Source organism: Mustela lutreola, chromosome 9, assembly GCF_030435805.1.
Source record: "Mustela lutreola isolate mMusLut2 chromosome 9, mMusLut2.pri, whole genome shotgun sequence".
Taxonomy (NCBI): Eukaryota; Metazoa; Chordata; class Mammalia; order Carnivora; family Mustelidae; genus Mustela; species Mustela lutreola.
In genome coordinates, this window is record NC_081298.1 from 55,217,122 (window position 1) to 55,233,440 (window position 16,319).

Below are 16,319 nucleotides of genomic sequence, written 5' to 3' on the forward strand. Positions count from 1 at the left end.
GTTTTTCTTCTTTTGTGATTAATCAACATCTATAAATTTTATTGTAGTTTCCATTTTTTATTAAAAATTTGGTAAAATTTATTTACATTTTTCCTTTTTAATATTTGTAACTGAATACTAATAAGGGAAAAATACCATAAGGGAAATTAGAGTGTATATATATATGTATATATACTTGCCAAAATATTCATAATTTGGGGGGAATAATTTTAGCTCTCTATTTTACATTTACCTCTTTTTTCTGATTATTCTACAATAGATAATTTTTAAATTTCTTTTCTTTCTTTTTTTTTTCTTAAAGATTTTATTTATTTATTTGACAGAGAGAGACACAGCAAGGGAGGAAACACAAGCAGGGGGAATGGGAGAGGGAGAAGCAGGCTTCCCACTGAGCAGAGAGCCTGATGCGGGGGTCGATCCCAGGACCCTGGAATCATGACCTGAGCCAAAGGCAGGTGTTTAATGACTGAGCCACCTGGGTGCTCCCTAGATAATTTTTAAAAAATTTCTTTAAAAGATTTATTTATTTAAAAGAGAGAGAGAAGGCAGGTGGAGGGGCAGAGGACAAGTAGACTCTCCATTGAGCAGGGAGCCTGCCATGGGGCTTGGTCACAGGACCCTGAAATCATGACCTGAAATGAAATCAATAGTTGAATGATTAACTGAGCCACTCAGGTGCCCCAATAATAGATATTTATCTTAAAGAACAAAGAGATTCTGGGGTTTGTGAACGGGGACTGGCTCCCTGGTCACATGCTTCTGGCCTCTCCTACAGAGGCCTCACATAAAACTGAGAGCACCTTGGATGCCTTTTCCCCTGTGCCCAGCCCCTACCTGCACCTGGGCCGCCTTGCTGGGGCTCATCAGAGCAGTGAAAGAATGTGTGAGGTATGGCAGTAAGAGTATACTCTTGAGGGGCGCCTGGGTGGCTCAGTGGGTTAAGCCGCTGCCTTCGGCTCAGGTCATGATCTCAGGGTCCTGGGATCGAGTCCCGCGTCGGGCTCTCTGCTCAGCAGGGAGCCTGCTTCCTCCTCTCTCTCCCTCTCTGCCTGCCTCTCCATCTACTTGTGATTTCTCTCTGTAAAATAAATAAATAAAATCTTTAAATTTAAAAAAAAAAAAAAAAAAAAAAAAGAGTATACTCTTGATTTTCTTTTTTCCCCTGGCATGTCCAGCTTGCTATGGGATGGACGAAGAAGAAGAGAACCACTATGTTTCACAGCTCAGGGAAGTCTACAGCAGCTGTGACACAACAGGGACAGGCTTTCTGGACCGGGAGGAACTGACCCAGCTCTGCCTCAAGCTGCATCTGGAAAAGCAGCTGCCCATCCTTCTGCAAACACTTCTTGGAAATGACCACTTTGCCAGGGTGGGTATTTTACTTCATTCTTATAAAGAAAAGCAAAGAGTACTGTAGTTAACTGCAGGCATTTGAGAAATATCAGTGGACTAAAGACACACCAGAGTAGAGTTACTAGAAACTTGAACAGCGCTTTTCCTTCTGGGGACTCCTCCACTGAAGCAAGAGTTTCCTTCAGATTACTTTTTTTTGAAAGCATAGTTACTTCCAGAGTTTGGTTTGGTTTAGTTTGTCCAGAAAGATGTTTGAGAGATTTTTTGGGTGTCAGGCATGGGGTGGAAGGCTGTATGGGTGGGAGGCAGGTGATTCACAAAAATAAAAGGATCTGTGGGCAGATGACACACTGGATGCCTTGAAGTGCCTTGAAGGCATGTTGTCCAGTAAAATGACAAAGCTTGCAATTCTTTCTAGCAGCTAGACAAAGCAAGTGCACACCACTGCTGCAGGAACAAAAGATACCTATATTCAGAGGTGTCCTGTGATTTCATCTAGGCCAGATAGAAAGTACTCTATCTCTGCTCCTTTTCACTAGGAAATTGAAGATCATCCAGAACGGTGAGCTAGAACCTAGACCACAACTTGCTTTCCTGACAGAAATACTAAAAAGTACCTCCCGCCTTGTCCCTACTGCTTAATTATGTCTAGATATTAACTTGTGTCATAGAAGCAGTGTTGGTCGTCTTAACTTTGAAGATAGAGGTTGTTGTTGTTGTTGTTGTTTTTCCTGCCACAGAAATCAATGAAACTGTTTTTATTATCAAGTGAGAAAAAAAATCCAGCTTGCAGATATTTTTGAATTGGCTCTTGGACAAAAACAAATGAAGAAAACCAAGGAAAAAAACCCTCACTGCTGGTATAGGGAGAAAGTCCAGATGAACTGTACCTCTTGTTACTTCCCAATGCCTGTCAGTAGGATAATGTTACTCCCTCTTAGGGAGCTCTGCCTCAATTAAGCTGACCACACCCATTCTCTGTTTCTTTTTACTCTACTCCTGCCTTTTGGTTTTTTTGTGTTGTTGTTTTTAAGAACTTAAGAGTCAGGTATATTTTTTAAAATATATTTTTAAAGATTTTATTTATTTATTTGAGAGAGAGAGAGAGCTAGAGAGAGAAAAAGAGCACACACACACACAGAGGGAGAGAGAGAAGCAGACTACTCATGAGCAGGGAGCCTGACTTGGGGCTCAATCCCAGGACCCCCAGGATCATACTTAACTGACTGAGCCACTCAGGCGCCCCAGGTGTATTTTTTTTTAGGGATTTACTTATTCATTTGCGGGGTGGGGCGGGCAGAGGGAGAGGGAAGGAGAGTCAAGCAGACTCTGTGCTGAGCACAGAGCTAATGCAGGGTTTGATGTCAGATCAGGATCTGAGCTGAAACCAGGTATCAGCCACTTAACTGACTGTAGCACCCAGGAGCCCCAAATCAGGTGTACTTTTTATAATGTTCAAACATCATAAAAAACATACATTGTGAAAATCAGCACTCTGGTTATTCAAGCAGTATAAACAGATGATCTGGTTTTCTTGGTTATTTTTGGTAGTTGAGAAAATTCAAAACCAAAAGAATAACTTTGGGGTTCATATTCAGATGGGAGGTTCTGCTGATTGAACAGATCACCTCATTCCCAAGCCTTACCCTGCTTTGTTTTGTATGTGCAGAAGTGGTATAACATTTACTGATTTTTTTTTTTTATTGACATATAATGTATTATCTGTTTCAGGGGGTACAGGTCCATGATTCATCAGTCTTACACAATACACAGAACTATACCCTCCCCAGTGTCCTTCACCCACCTACCCTATCCCCCTAACCCCCTCCCCTCCAGCAACCGTAGTACAACATTTAGAAACTTCACATTGGGGCCCCTGGATGGCTCAGTTGGCCAAGTATCTGCCTTTGGCTCAGGTCATGATCCCAGGGTCCTGGGATCGAGTCCCACATTGGGCTCCCACAGAGTCCCCTCTGCCTCTCCCCTTGGCTTGTACTCTCTCTTTCGCTTACTCTCTCTCTCTCTCTTTCTCAAATAAATGAATAAAATCTTTTAAAAAGAAACATCAAATTATGATAGAAAAAAAAAGTTTAGTATTGGAACATCAGTAAGGAGAAAAAATCTAGTTGGAATTGAGATTTCTGGCCTCCCCCACATCACATGTATCCCATAAAGCAGTTCCTTTGAGTTGTAATCCTTCTGGGAGGCTGGAAGTTTCTCCATACTTTTATGGGGAGGTGTGTTAGAAGGAGAGATAAGACAGTCATAAGCAAGGACAAGAGCCTGAACTTTTCTGATGAATGGTGGCACGTGGAAAAGCTCTGTGGATGTTCATCCATCTTTGTGTCTGTCCCAACTCCATTCTCTTACAGCCATGATTTCTGTTTCCAAAAAGCAAGTCAGGTGTTGAGTAAATCAAGAAATAGCTTTGCTTCCATTAGTGCTCTTGAGTCTGACTTGAAGTTATCCCCCCTTCCCTCTCTGTAACATTTCAAGAGCAGTGCCCACACCACCTGATGCCTCTAGGGACCTGCTCCACCCTACACTTTATACCATCTCCTCTGTGATAGTGCTCATGATGGATTATTTCTGCTGTCAGAGTTTTTATTGTTCCTTTGCCTCATCCCACAGAAAGGACATAGCTCACAGAGCCACCACTTAGGTGAAACCTTCTATAGGTGTTTTAGGGGAAGCTGGTGTCAAGCCATAAATATCCAGATAGTTGTCACCATTTTCTACAACAGAAACCAAATGGTGGAGATTTCAGGAGATTTCAGAGAAAAATCAAGAGAAATCTTTTATCCAGGAGAATTGATTGGCTTTTCAGTTCAAGTATCACACATCCAGTTTCCTTGTAGAAACTAACGTATATGACATCATGTAAATGTTGGTCATTGATACTTCAATTCAGTTACAAAAATGAAGGACAATATTAATTTGAATTAAAAAGATAATGTTTTACAATAGAACAAATCAACGAAACTAGGAGCTGGTTCTTTGAAAGAATTAATAAAATTGATAAACCCCTGGCCCGACTTATCAAAAAGAAAAGAGAAAGGACCCAAATAAATAAAATCATGAATGAAAGAGGAGAGATCACAACTAACACCAAAGAAATACAAACTATTATAAGAACATACTATGAGCAACTCTACGGCAATAAATTTGACAATCTGGAAGAAATGGATGCATTCCTAGAAACATATAAACTACCACAACTGAGCCAGGAAGAAATAGAAAGCCTGAACAGACCCATAACCAGTAAAGAGATTGAAACAGTCATTAAAAATCTCCAAACAAACAAAAGCCCAGGGCCAGACGGCTTCCCGGGGGAATTCTACCAAACATTTAAAGAAGAACTAATTCCTATTCTCCTGAAACTGTTCCAAAAAATAGAAATGGAAGGAAAACTTCCAAACTCATTTTATGAGGCCAGCATCACCTTGATCCCAAAACCAGACAAGGATCCCACCAAAAAAGAGAGCTATAGACCGATATCCTTGATGAACACAGATGCGAAAATACTCAACAAAATACTAGCCAATAGGATTCAACAGTACATTAAAAGGATTATTCACCACGACCAAGTGGGATTTATTCCAGGGCTGCAAGGTTGGTTCAACATCCGCAAATCAGTCAATGTGATACAACACATCAATAAAAGAAAGAACAAGAACCATATGATACTCTCAATAGATGCTGAAAAAGCATTTGACAAAGTACAACATCCCTTCCTGATCAAAACTCTTCAAAGTGTAGGGATAGAGGGCGCATACCTCAATATCATCAAAGCCATCTATGAAAAACCCACCGCAAATATCATTCTCAATGGAGAAAAACTGAAAGCTTTTCCGCTAAGGTCAGGAACACGGCAGGGATGTCCATTATCACCACTGCTATTCAACATCATACTAGAGGTCCTAGCCTCAGCAATCAGACAACAAAAGGAAATTAAAGGCATCCAAATCGGCAAAGAAGAAGTCAAATTATCACTCTTCGCAGATGATATGATACTATATGTGGAAAACCCAAAAGACTCCACTCCAAAACTGCTAGAACTTATACAGGAATTCAGTAAAGTGTCAGGATATAAAATCAATGCACAGAAATCAGTTGCATTTCTCTACACCAACAGCAAGACAGAAGAAAGAGATATTAAGGAGTCAATCCCATTTACAATTGCATCCAAAACCATAAGATACCTAGGAATAAACCTAACCAAAGAGACACAGAATCTATACTCAGAAAACTATAAAGTACTCATGAAAGAAATTGAGGAAGACACAAAGAAATGGAAAAATGTGCCATGCTCCTGGATTGGAAGAATAAATATTGTGAAAATGTCTATGCTACCTAAAGCAATTTACACATTTAATGCAATTCCTATCAAAGTACCATCCATCTTTTTCAAAGAAATGGAACAAATAATGCTAAAATTTATATGGAACCAGAAAAGACCTCGAATAGCCAAAGGGATATTGAAAAAGAAAGCCAACGTTGGTGGCATCACAATTCCGGACTTCAGGCTCTATTACAAAGCTGTCATCATCAAGACAGCATGGTACTGGCACAAAAACAGACACATAGATCAATGGAACAGAATAGAGAGCCCAGAAATAGACCCTCAAATCTATGGTCAACTAATCTTCGACAAAGCAGGAAAGAATGTCCAATGGAAAAAAGACAGCCTTTTCAATAAATGGTGCTGGGAAAATTGGACAGCCACATGCAGAAAAATGAAATTGGACCATTTCCTTACACCACACACAAAAATAGACTCAAAATGGATGAAGGACCTCAATGTACGAAAGGAATCCATCAAAATCCTTGAGGAGAACACGGGCAGCAACCTCTTCGACCTCTGCCGCAGCAACATCTTCCTAGGAACAACGCAAAAGGCAAGGGAAGCAAGGGAAAAAATGAACTACTGGGATTTCATCAAGATCAAAAGCTTTTGCACAGCAAAGGAAACAGTTAACAAAATCAAAAGACAACTGACAGAATGGGAGAAGATATTTGCAAACGACATATCAGATAAAGGACTAGTGTCCAGAATCTATAAAGAACTTAGCAAACTCAACACCCAAAGAACAAATAATCCAATCAAGAAATGGGCAGAGGACATGAACAGACATTTCTGCAAAGAAGACATCCAGATGGCGAACAGACACATGAAAAAGTGCTCCATATCACTCGGCATCAGGGAAATACAAATCAAAACCACAATGAGATATCACCTCACACCAGTCAGAATGGCTAAAATCAACAAGTCAGGAAATGACAGATGCTGGCGAGGATGCGGAGAAAGGGGAACCCTCCTACACTGTTGGTGGGAATGCAAGCTGGTGCAGCCACTCTGGAAAACAGCATGGAGGTTCCTCAAAATGTTGAAAATAGAACTGCCCTATGACCCAGCAATTGCACTATTGGGTATTTACCCTAAAGATACAAATGTAGTGATCCAAAGGAGCACATGCAGCCGAATGTTTATAGCAGCAATGTCCACAATAGCCAAACTATGGAAAGAACCTAGATGTCCATCAACAGATGAATGGATCAAGAAGATGTGGTATATATACACAATGGAATACTATGCAGCCATCAAAAGAAATGAAATCTTGCCATTTGCAACAACATGGATGGAACTAGAGCGTATCATGCTTAGCGAAATAAGTCAAGCAGAGAAAGACAACTATCATATGATCTCCCTGATATGAGGAAGTGGTGATGCAACATGGAGGCTTAAGTGGGTAGAAGAAGAATAAATGAAACAAGATGGGATTGGGAGGGAGACAAACCATAAGTGACTCTTAATCTCACAAAACAAACTGAGGGTTGCCGAGGGGAGGGGGTTTGGGAGAAGGGGTTGGGATTATGGACATTGGGGAGGGCATGTGATTTGGTGAGTGCTGTGAAGTGTGTAAACCTGGTGATTCACAGACCTGTACCCCTGGGGATAAAAATATATGTTTATAAAAAATAAAAAAAGTATATAAAAAAAAATAATGGCTGAAATTATCTTAAATAAATCTTAGAATAGATCTTAAATAAATGACAAAAAAAAAAAAGATAATGTTTTAATTCATTGAAGTATGCTCATTTTTAATTCCTATTTCCTGTTAAAGAAACATTATCAAGGTCTGGTTTCAGGCCAGAAATTAATGTGGCCCAAGATTCCTGTGGAGTGTGGGAAATTCCCATGTGCATTTTATGTTATGTTCTCATGTTTCTTTATTAGTGGCAAGGATCTTACCTTTAGTATTTTAAATTTGGTTAGAAAGAGAATTTTACTCTCAAAAAATAATTATTTTTTAAATTGAAATATAGTTGACATACAATGTTACAGTAGTTTTAGATGTATGCCATAGTGATTAGAAAAGTATATATGTTATGCTATGCTCACCACAGGTGTAACTACCATCTGTCACCATATATTACTACAATATCATCAATTATATTCTCTATGCTTTGCCTTTTATCCTCGTGAGTTACTCATTCCATGACTGGAAGCCTATATCTCCAACTTTCCTTCAACATTTTGTCCATCCTCCTACTACTTCTTCTTTGGCAACCATCAGTCAATTTGTTCTCTGTATTTTTGAGTCTGTTTTTGATTTTTGTTTGTTTATTCATTTGTTTTATTTTTTAGATTCTATTTTTTAGATGACCATAAGTGAAATCCTATGGCATTTGTCTTTCTGTACTTACTTCACTTAGCATAATACCCTCTGGGTCCATTCATGTTGACACAGATGATAAGATCTCATCCTTTCTTATGACTGAGCAGTATTCCTTTGTATACATATATCACATTTTCCTTATCCATTGTCTCTTGACAGACACTTGGGCTGCTTCTGTATCTTTGCTGTTGTAAATAATACTACTATAAACATAGGGGTGCATATACTTGAAAAAAAATTCTTAACATAGTGTTACTGATAATAATTTTAAAGTTGAAAGTGATTGCCAATCACAGGGCCTAACCTCTGTTTGTGATGAGTGAGTGTGAGATTATACAGAGATGACGGTGTGTCCTTTTTGGTGAAGCACCAAACAAACCTTGTGGGTTTGTTCTTCCCCCTTTATTGAGCTATGAAGGAAGAAAACTCAGAAACACAAGAATAGTCAGAATAATATCAGATAGGGGCACCTGGGTGGCTCAGTTGTTTAAGTATCTGCCTTTGGCTCAGGTAATGATCCCAGGGCCCTAGGATGGAGCTCCATGGCAGGCTCCCTGCTCAGCAAGGGGTCTGTTTCTCCCTCTCCCTCTCCTTCCACCCCTCCCCCTGCTCATGTTTTCTCTCAATATTTCTGTCTCTCTCTCAAATAAATAAAATCTTTAAGAAAAAACAGTAGTATCAGGTAAAATGGCAACACACTTGGCCATCAGATCCCACTACTGTTTAGTGGTTGGAAGAAAATCAGATGATAAGTATTATCAAAGACAAAAGAAATCTAAGATTAGATCAAGCAAAGTTGTCATTTCATTTTGCTTCCATATATTGAACAAGTATTTTTTTTTAAGATTTTATTTATTTATTTGTCAGAGAGAGCACAACCAAGAGGAGTGTCAGGCAGAGAGAGAAGCAGGCTCACCACTGAGCAGGGAGCCCCATGAGGGACTCCATCCCAGGATCCTGGGTTTATGACCTGAGCCAAAGGCAGACGCTCAACTGACTGAGCCACCCAGGCGTCCCTTCAACAGGTATTTTTGAGCACTTAATATGTGCTATGCAACATGCAGAAGCTAGGAACGTGATAATCGATGAAATATCATGTATATCTTCATATGAAATGAAGTCTATGCAAGATATTCATTCTAGTATTGATTCAAATAGCAAAAGATTGGGAAAAACCTTTTAAATATGAGATTGCTTAAATAAATTCTGCTAGATCCATCTGATGAAATTTATGCAGTCCTAAAAAAGTATGAATAAGCTTCAGACATTCTGGTAGTAGCAGGTTAGCACACTCAGGCTGACCTTCCAGTGAGGGCTACTGAAAAAGCTGAACAAAATCATAAAAACAAAGATCTTGAAAATGGTAAAGAGGAAATAAGTCAGTGAAGAATTACTGGTCTAAAAATCTGTAAGTCACACACTGAGAGAGGTTCAGTCCAGCACACAAAACCCCATTATTGCTGAGAAACTGAAATTGATGTGGTCTTTGGGACCTCAGAGGACCAGGGAAATCTATGTCAAAACACAGGTTGAGGGGTGCCTGGGTGGCTCAGTTAGGTGTGTGCTTTCAGCTCAGGCCATGATCCAGGGTTCCTGGGATCCAGCCCCACATTAGGCTTCCTGCTCACAGGGAGTCTGCTTCTCCTTTTACTCCCTGGAGCAAAGGATTCTCACCCAAGGTAGAGAATCTGATAAACTAGCCCCCAGTTTAAGGAAGGATCTGAAACAGCCATTGTGCTTTTTGCTATCGGGGCTTGTCACCTCTCAGTGGTCTAGATAAACCTCATTTAGCTAAAGGTGGTCCTGGTCAGGTGGTGCCCTGAGGCATCTGGCAAAAGCAAACAAAAGTCTTCTCTTAAGAAGTGCCAGGATTCAAGACCTGTAATTATCCCCATCTAATAGTCAAATACAATAACCAGCTGCAATCAAGGATAACCAGCACACAAATAACACAGGATGAGCAAGAACCAGGAAAATCAACAGGCAGCAGAGGCAAACACACAGCTTGTAAGGTAGTGGAATTACTGCAAACAAAATATAAAACAACTGTTGTGACTAACTGTGTTAGGAGTTTTTTTCAAAGCTTGAAAATACCTATAGGAAAGAGGGAACTCTAAGAAATGATAAATCTGAACAAAAAACTGAATAAAATTTTTTAAGGTTTTATTTATTTATTTGACAGACAGAGATCACAAGTAGGCAGAGAGGCAGGCAGAGAGAGAGAGAAGGGGGAGGAAACAGGCTTACAGAGCAGAGAGCCCGATGTGGGGCTCGATTCCAGGACTCTGGGATCACCGAATAAAACTTTTAGAATCAAATAGTGTGATGGCCAAAATCAAAACCTAATGCAAGAGTTTTAACAGCTCTTTAAGCAAATTAGACACAGTCAAGGAGAGCATTCAGTAACTGGGACCATTCAGAATACAGCACAAAGATATAACAAAAGGTAAAGGTAGAATGAGAAGGTCCAACCTTCCAACATTCCTTTATTTGGAATCCCAGGAGGAAAGGAGTGAATGAGGTGGGGCATTATGTGAATATATAAGAGCTAAAAAAAAAACCATCCAGAACAGATTCAGGATCCCTAAAGCCCACTGAATTCCAAGTAGCATATTTACAAAGACATCTACACTTGATCATATTATTGTGAAACTGAAAGTAAACATAGAGAAATCATTGGAAAAACAGCCAGAGATGGTTGCACAGGATCTCTGCATTTTTTCCTATAATTGCATGTGAATCTATAGTTACCTCAAAATGAAAAGTTTAATAATTTTTTAAAGCTGTCAGGCAAAAATAAATGTATTTTATTTAGGTAATTGTATTTTATTTAGGTAATTATAAATAAAATGTATTTTTTTTAGGTAATTATTAGGTAGATGGACGGCTGCCTTCTCAGATGTAATAACAATACAAGCCAGAAACCAGTGGAGAAGTATTTCCAATGTGCTAATAGAAAATATCTGGCAACCTGAATTCTATACTCAGCAAAAAGATCCTTTAAGAGTAAAAGTGAGGGGCACCTGGGTGGCTCAGTGGGCTAAAGCCTCTGCCTTCAGCTCAGGTCATGATCCTAAGGTCCTGGGATCGAGCCCCGCATCGGGCTCTCTGCTTGGCGGGGAGCCTGCTTCCTCCTCTCTCTCTCTGCCTGCCTCTCTGCCTACTTGTGATCTCTGTCTGTCAAATAAATAAATATAATCTTAAAAAAAAAAAAAAGACTAAAAGTGAAAGAATGCGCCCATTAGAAGGGGAGTTCTGCTCAGTTATGAAAAGATACAGAGGCCAACACATCCAATAAATGTTTGTTGAGTACTGATGAAGTTCTAGAACCTAGGTGAGGTTTGGTGGGCTGAGGTCCGGAGCCGATGACCAAGAAAGAATTCTTGAGACATCTTTGGTGCAAAATGGTGGTTTATTAAAGCACGGGACAGGACCCGTGGGCAGGAAGAGCTGCTGCCCCGGGTTGTGAGGGATGGCAGGTTATGTACCCTGCTGTTGGGGGAAGGTGAGGGGAAGGGAGGTGTCAGTGGAGTTTTCATATGCTAAAGAGGGCCTACAAGGTGCCAGGATGTTCCAGGCCTGCCGGAGGCCTTGCCCTTGCTGCTGGATCAATGTTGTCTTTAGACCAGCCATTAACATTAAGATCTTTGGGAGACTTTTTGGTGGGGTCTCACAATCCTGCTATCAATCATCTTTGTTAGTGAGATTTAGGACATTTGTAAGCCAAGGGAGACTCCTGTCTAGCAGGATTGTGAGCTCTGCAAGTTAACTATTTGCTTATTGTTCATGGCAGTCAGGGCTGCCTGAGGGATGCTACACTTATGGAGGGGAAAGGGTGAAGAGGGGGTGCAAGGCGCCAGCTTTTGCTTTGTCCTCAGCCAGCCTCCTGCTCCCTCATCATTCCCCCCTGAACAATTTTGACCCTTAAATCTTTAAGGTGGTTGAAGGTGGAAGGTCTCATCTTCTGTAACTTCTTCCTGCTGAATAGGGGCGTAGAGCTGTCCCTACCTACTGGGGTCAATATTGATCAGTGGAGGAATGTATAGGGGAGTTACGAAAGGCGGAGGCAGCCGAATCCAGCGCTGACAGCGAAGGAGTGTCTTTGCGCGTGGTAAGGATCATCTGTCATGGTGAAGTCATTGCAGCAATGGAGTCTCGGCACCAAGTAGAGAAACATGGAACAAAGCAACATATTAAAGTTAATAAGGCGATAAGAATGGGAAGCCCGAAAAGGAGATTTGGCCATAGTCCTCCTTCAAACCAGGAACTTAACCATTCACTGAGAGAGAAGGATCTTGTAGGGCCTTAATCTGGGTATTCATGTCTTTTATTAGTCCTGTGACATTTTTGTGATAGTCTGGAATGTACACACAACATTCTGTCTTGATAATTGCACATGTGCCACCCTGGGCTGCTGTCAGGACATCTAAGGCCATCCTTAGTATAGCAATAAGGAGGGTTTTGGAACTTGGGCCCATATTGGATTGGGGAGTTATGGATTGACAGCAATCCCCTTTCCTTCCAAATACCTCCATGGGCATGTAGTACCAGGAAGGCATATTTGGAGTCAGTGTTAATGTTTTTAGGCTTTGGCAATTGAAAAGTGCTAGTGAGCACTTTGGCACACCTAGCTTTTCTTTATTTTTTCTATGAAAACTACTGTCATCAGAAAACCAACTGTCATTCATATTTTTAACAGGGGCATCTTAAATCTGGCCAAATAGAGTAAGCAAGATCAATAACCTTTTTGCTCTATAGAGAAAGGAGTACAGGTCAGGTTCAGGCATACAGGTAACTAGGTTTAAAGTTTGACAAATTTTAAGTATTATTTCTGGCATATCTGTAAGTATAGTCCAATATTTAATTAGTTGGCCTACATCATCCATTGGTGGCCTTTGGCTTCTAAGACAAATCTGGACCTGATGTGACATCATTACAGTCAAGGACTGTCCCATAGTGAGCTTTGAGGCTCTTTTTATGAGGAGGGCTGTTCTAAGTTTCGCTAAAGCATCTGTTTGCAATTGCACCTCAACAGAGGTGACTTCTAAGATAAATATGACTAAGGGATAAAACCAATAAGACCTTTGAGTGGTCCAGCCTTAACAATATCCTGATTACAGAGGATCACTGGCAAGTGAGAAAACTTGTCAAGAGATAAGGGGAGTCCGCCATGCATCATCCAATCCACTCATAAAGAAAGTGGGGTCATCCATTATCTCCACAAGTCCATAGTTAATCCTATGGAGTGTGGTATGGTGGCTTTTAGGCAATTTCATTATCCCAGCCACACATAAGGGGTTAGTTAAGTTATACAATTGTAGGGGAATCAATCCCATTTTCCAGTTGTTTAATCATGTGCTGTGGGGTCTTGTTCATATATCCACAAAATAATAAAATCGACTAAAGAAGCTATTGTGCAACTTTTCTGAAGTTTACCTCAAATTGTTTAGCATAGGTAAACAAACATTTATTTAAAGACAATCAAATCTAGAATTTAACATCCATAAAGGTGTTACTAAAACAATTTTTCTCTCTAAAATAACCCTCATTTACAGAGATAGCCAAATCAGGACTAATTCACTTGTGAAACAAGTCCAGTTTTAACAAACTTGGCCTATTATTTACATAAGCTCAGCAAGAACAGTGAGTGTGGTCAATAGATCTTTTAGAATCTGCTTTGCTGGAACTTTGTATAAGGAATCTCTAGGTTGAACTTTTAGTAGCCTCTCCGGGCCAGAAGCCACGCCACATACTTGCCATCAGGCATGCCTGCAATACCTGTTAATTTGGGCGAATGCCTCTTCTGAGTCTCCGCACCTACCAAAGAGTGACATTCTTTACTCACCTGGTGAGGCTGCTGGGAACTCTGTAAGCAAGGTATCAATCAGGCCAACAGTCCCAAGGGGCTTTATGGCTCCAGGTTTCATAAAGTCAACCTTAGTTCCTTTAAAGCTGTCTGGTCATATCTGAGTCTATGCATGTCTTTCTCAAATATGACATTCCAGCCAAAGCCTTGGTAAAATAACCCATGTTTCCAATGGTGTCCTGTTAAAGGAGAACAGATTCTTATTGAACTTAAGGGTGAAGAGGGGGTGCAAGGCGCCAGCTTTTGCTTTGTCCTCAGCCAGCCTCCTGCTCCCTCATCAGTACTACTGTTTGCCGGCAGTGTCCTCACATGCTAGTTGGGGAGACAAAAATAAACAAATACACAAATAATCCAATGTCAGTTTACAATAACATGCGTATCGCAGGCAAACAGCTACATTTAGTGCTCAGTGGCAGCAACAGAGTTTTCTCATTCAGATTCTGTGCCAGATTTGAGAAGCATACTTGGACCTACAACTCCACACCAGAATTTACTGGTGATATTTTGACGTGCATAAGCCCTTCTGTTGACATCTTTCTGTGTGACTTTTATTGAAGCACCCATAGAGAACAGAGCACATATTAGAAGTGCACACTCAATAACTATCCTATACTGAGCACAGCTGGGTAACCAGCATTCTGAATCCCTCCCCATGTTCCTTGCAGACCCTCTGTCACTAAGGCCACCATTGTCCTGACACCAACACCACAGATTTGTTTTGCCTGTTTCTGATCTTTGTAGAATGGAAAAACACAGTACATGCTCAGTACATACTCTCGGACTTCTTTACTCCATATTATATCTGTGAAATACAGTTCATCTTGTTAGTGTTTTTTCCATCATCATTTCATTTTTTGACTATATCATAATTTACTTCCCCAGTCCATTTGTGGACATTTTGGTCATTTTTACTATTTTTCTAATAAAATGTTTATCTGCTTGAAAAGTCTATCGAAAGTGAAATTAAAAAAACATTTCAGACAATCAAACTAAAAAGAATTTAGCATCAGCATACTTAAGAAAAATGAAATTCTAAACCATGCACTTCAAATAGATGAAAATTATCCTAGACAGAACGTCAGAAATACAAGAACAAATGAAAAACAAAGCGGTAAATATTTGGATAATTATTAATGAACATTGATTATATGAAACAAAAAATATTTTGTGGGGGTTTAAAATGGAACAAGTTCAAATATATGGCAACTCATAAGAAAGGCATGAAAGTCAGGACTCTAGTAGATGAAAGTGTTACATCAGCTTCATATTGTCATGGAAGAGGGTAAAAGTATCAACTGAGAGTAAACTTTGATAAGCTGAGGATTTGTGTTGTAATTTTTAGGATAAATGGCCAGAAAAAGGAAATAGACTATATAACTTCTAACTTAATAAAGGGAAAACGAAGTACTAAAAAAAAAATCAGTAAATCCTAAGAGAGAGAACGAGGGAGAAAACACAAGCAGGTCAGATTGAAAACACACAACAGAATAGTAGATTTAAATCCAAATATATCAGTAATTATATTAAATGTAAATAGACTAAATAGTTAAAAGATAAAGATAAAAAAGATTTTATAAATGGCACCTGAAATATATGGCTATAAAAAATTGACATTATTAAAATTTGGTGAAAAAATATATCTTGTAAATACTAACCAAAAGAAAACTAGTCTTTATGTTATGGTAAAAAACATTACATAGATCAGTGGAACAGAGTAGAGAGCCCAGATATGGACCCTCAACTGTATGGGCAAATAATCTTCGACAAAACAGGAAAAAATATACAGTGGAAAAAGTCTCTTCAATAAATGGTGCTGAGAAAACTGGGCAGCTATATGTAGAAGAATGAAACTCGACCATTCTCTTATACCATACACAAAGATAAACTCAAAATGGATAAAAGACCTCAACATGAGACAGGAATTCATCAGAATCCTAGAGGAGAACATAGGCAATAATCTTTTCGATATCAGCCACAGCAGCTTCTTTCAAGATACGTCTCCAAAGGCAAAGGAAACAAAAGCCAAAATAAACTTTCGGGACTTCATCAAAATCAAAAGCTTCTGCACAGCAAAGGAAGCAGTCAAGAAAAAAAAGAGGCAACCCATGGAATGGGAGAAGATATTTGCAAATGACAGTACAGACAAAAGGTTGATATCCAGGATCTATAAAGAACTCCTGAAACTCAACACACACAAAACAGACAATCATATCAAAAAATGGGCAGAAGATATGAACAGACACTTCTCCAATGAAGACATACAAATGGCTATCAGACACATGAAAAAATGTTCATCATCACTAGTCCTCAGGGAGATTCAAATTAAAACCACATTGAGATATCACCTTACACCAGTTAGAATGGCCAAAATTAGCAAGACAGGAAACAACGTGTGTTGGAGGGGATGTGGAGAGAGGGGA

The 16,319-nt window shown here is 39.7% G+C and overlaps 1 protein-coding gene across 6 annotated transcripts in view; it reads left to right on the plus strand.

Moving 5' to 3' along the window:
- Positions 1-16,319, plus strand: part of NINL (ninein like) — a 168,280-nt gene that overhangs the window by 72,975 nt on the left and 78,986 nt on the right. For all 6 annotated transcript variants that reach the window (XM_059134247.1, XM_059134243.1, XM_059134242.1 and 3 more), the window contains exon 2: positions 1,176-1,369. In XM_059134247.1, the coding sequence (XP_058990230.1) occupies positions 1,187-1,369 (183 nt within the window). In that variant the 5' untranslated portion in view covers positions 1,176-1,186. The remainder of the gene's footprint in view (positions 1-1,175; positions 1,370-16,319) is intronic.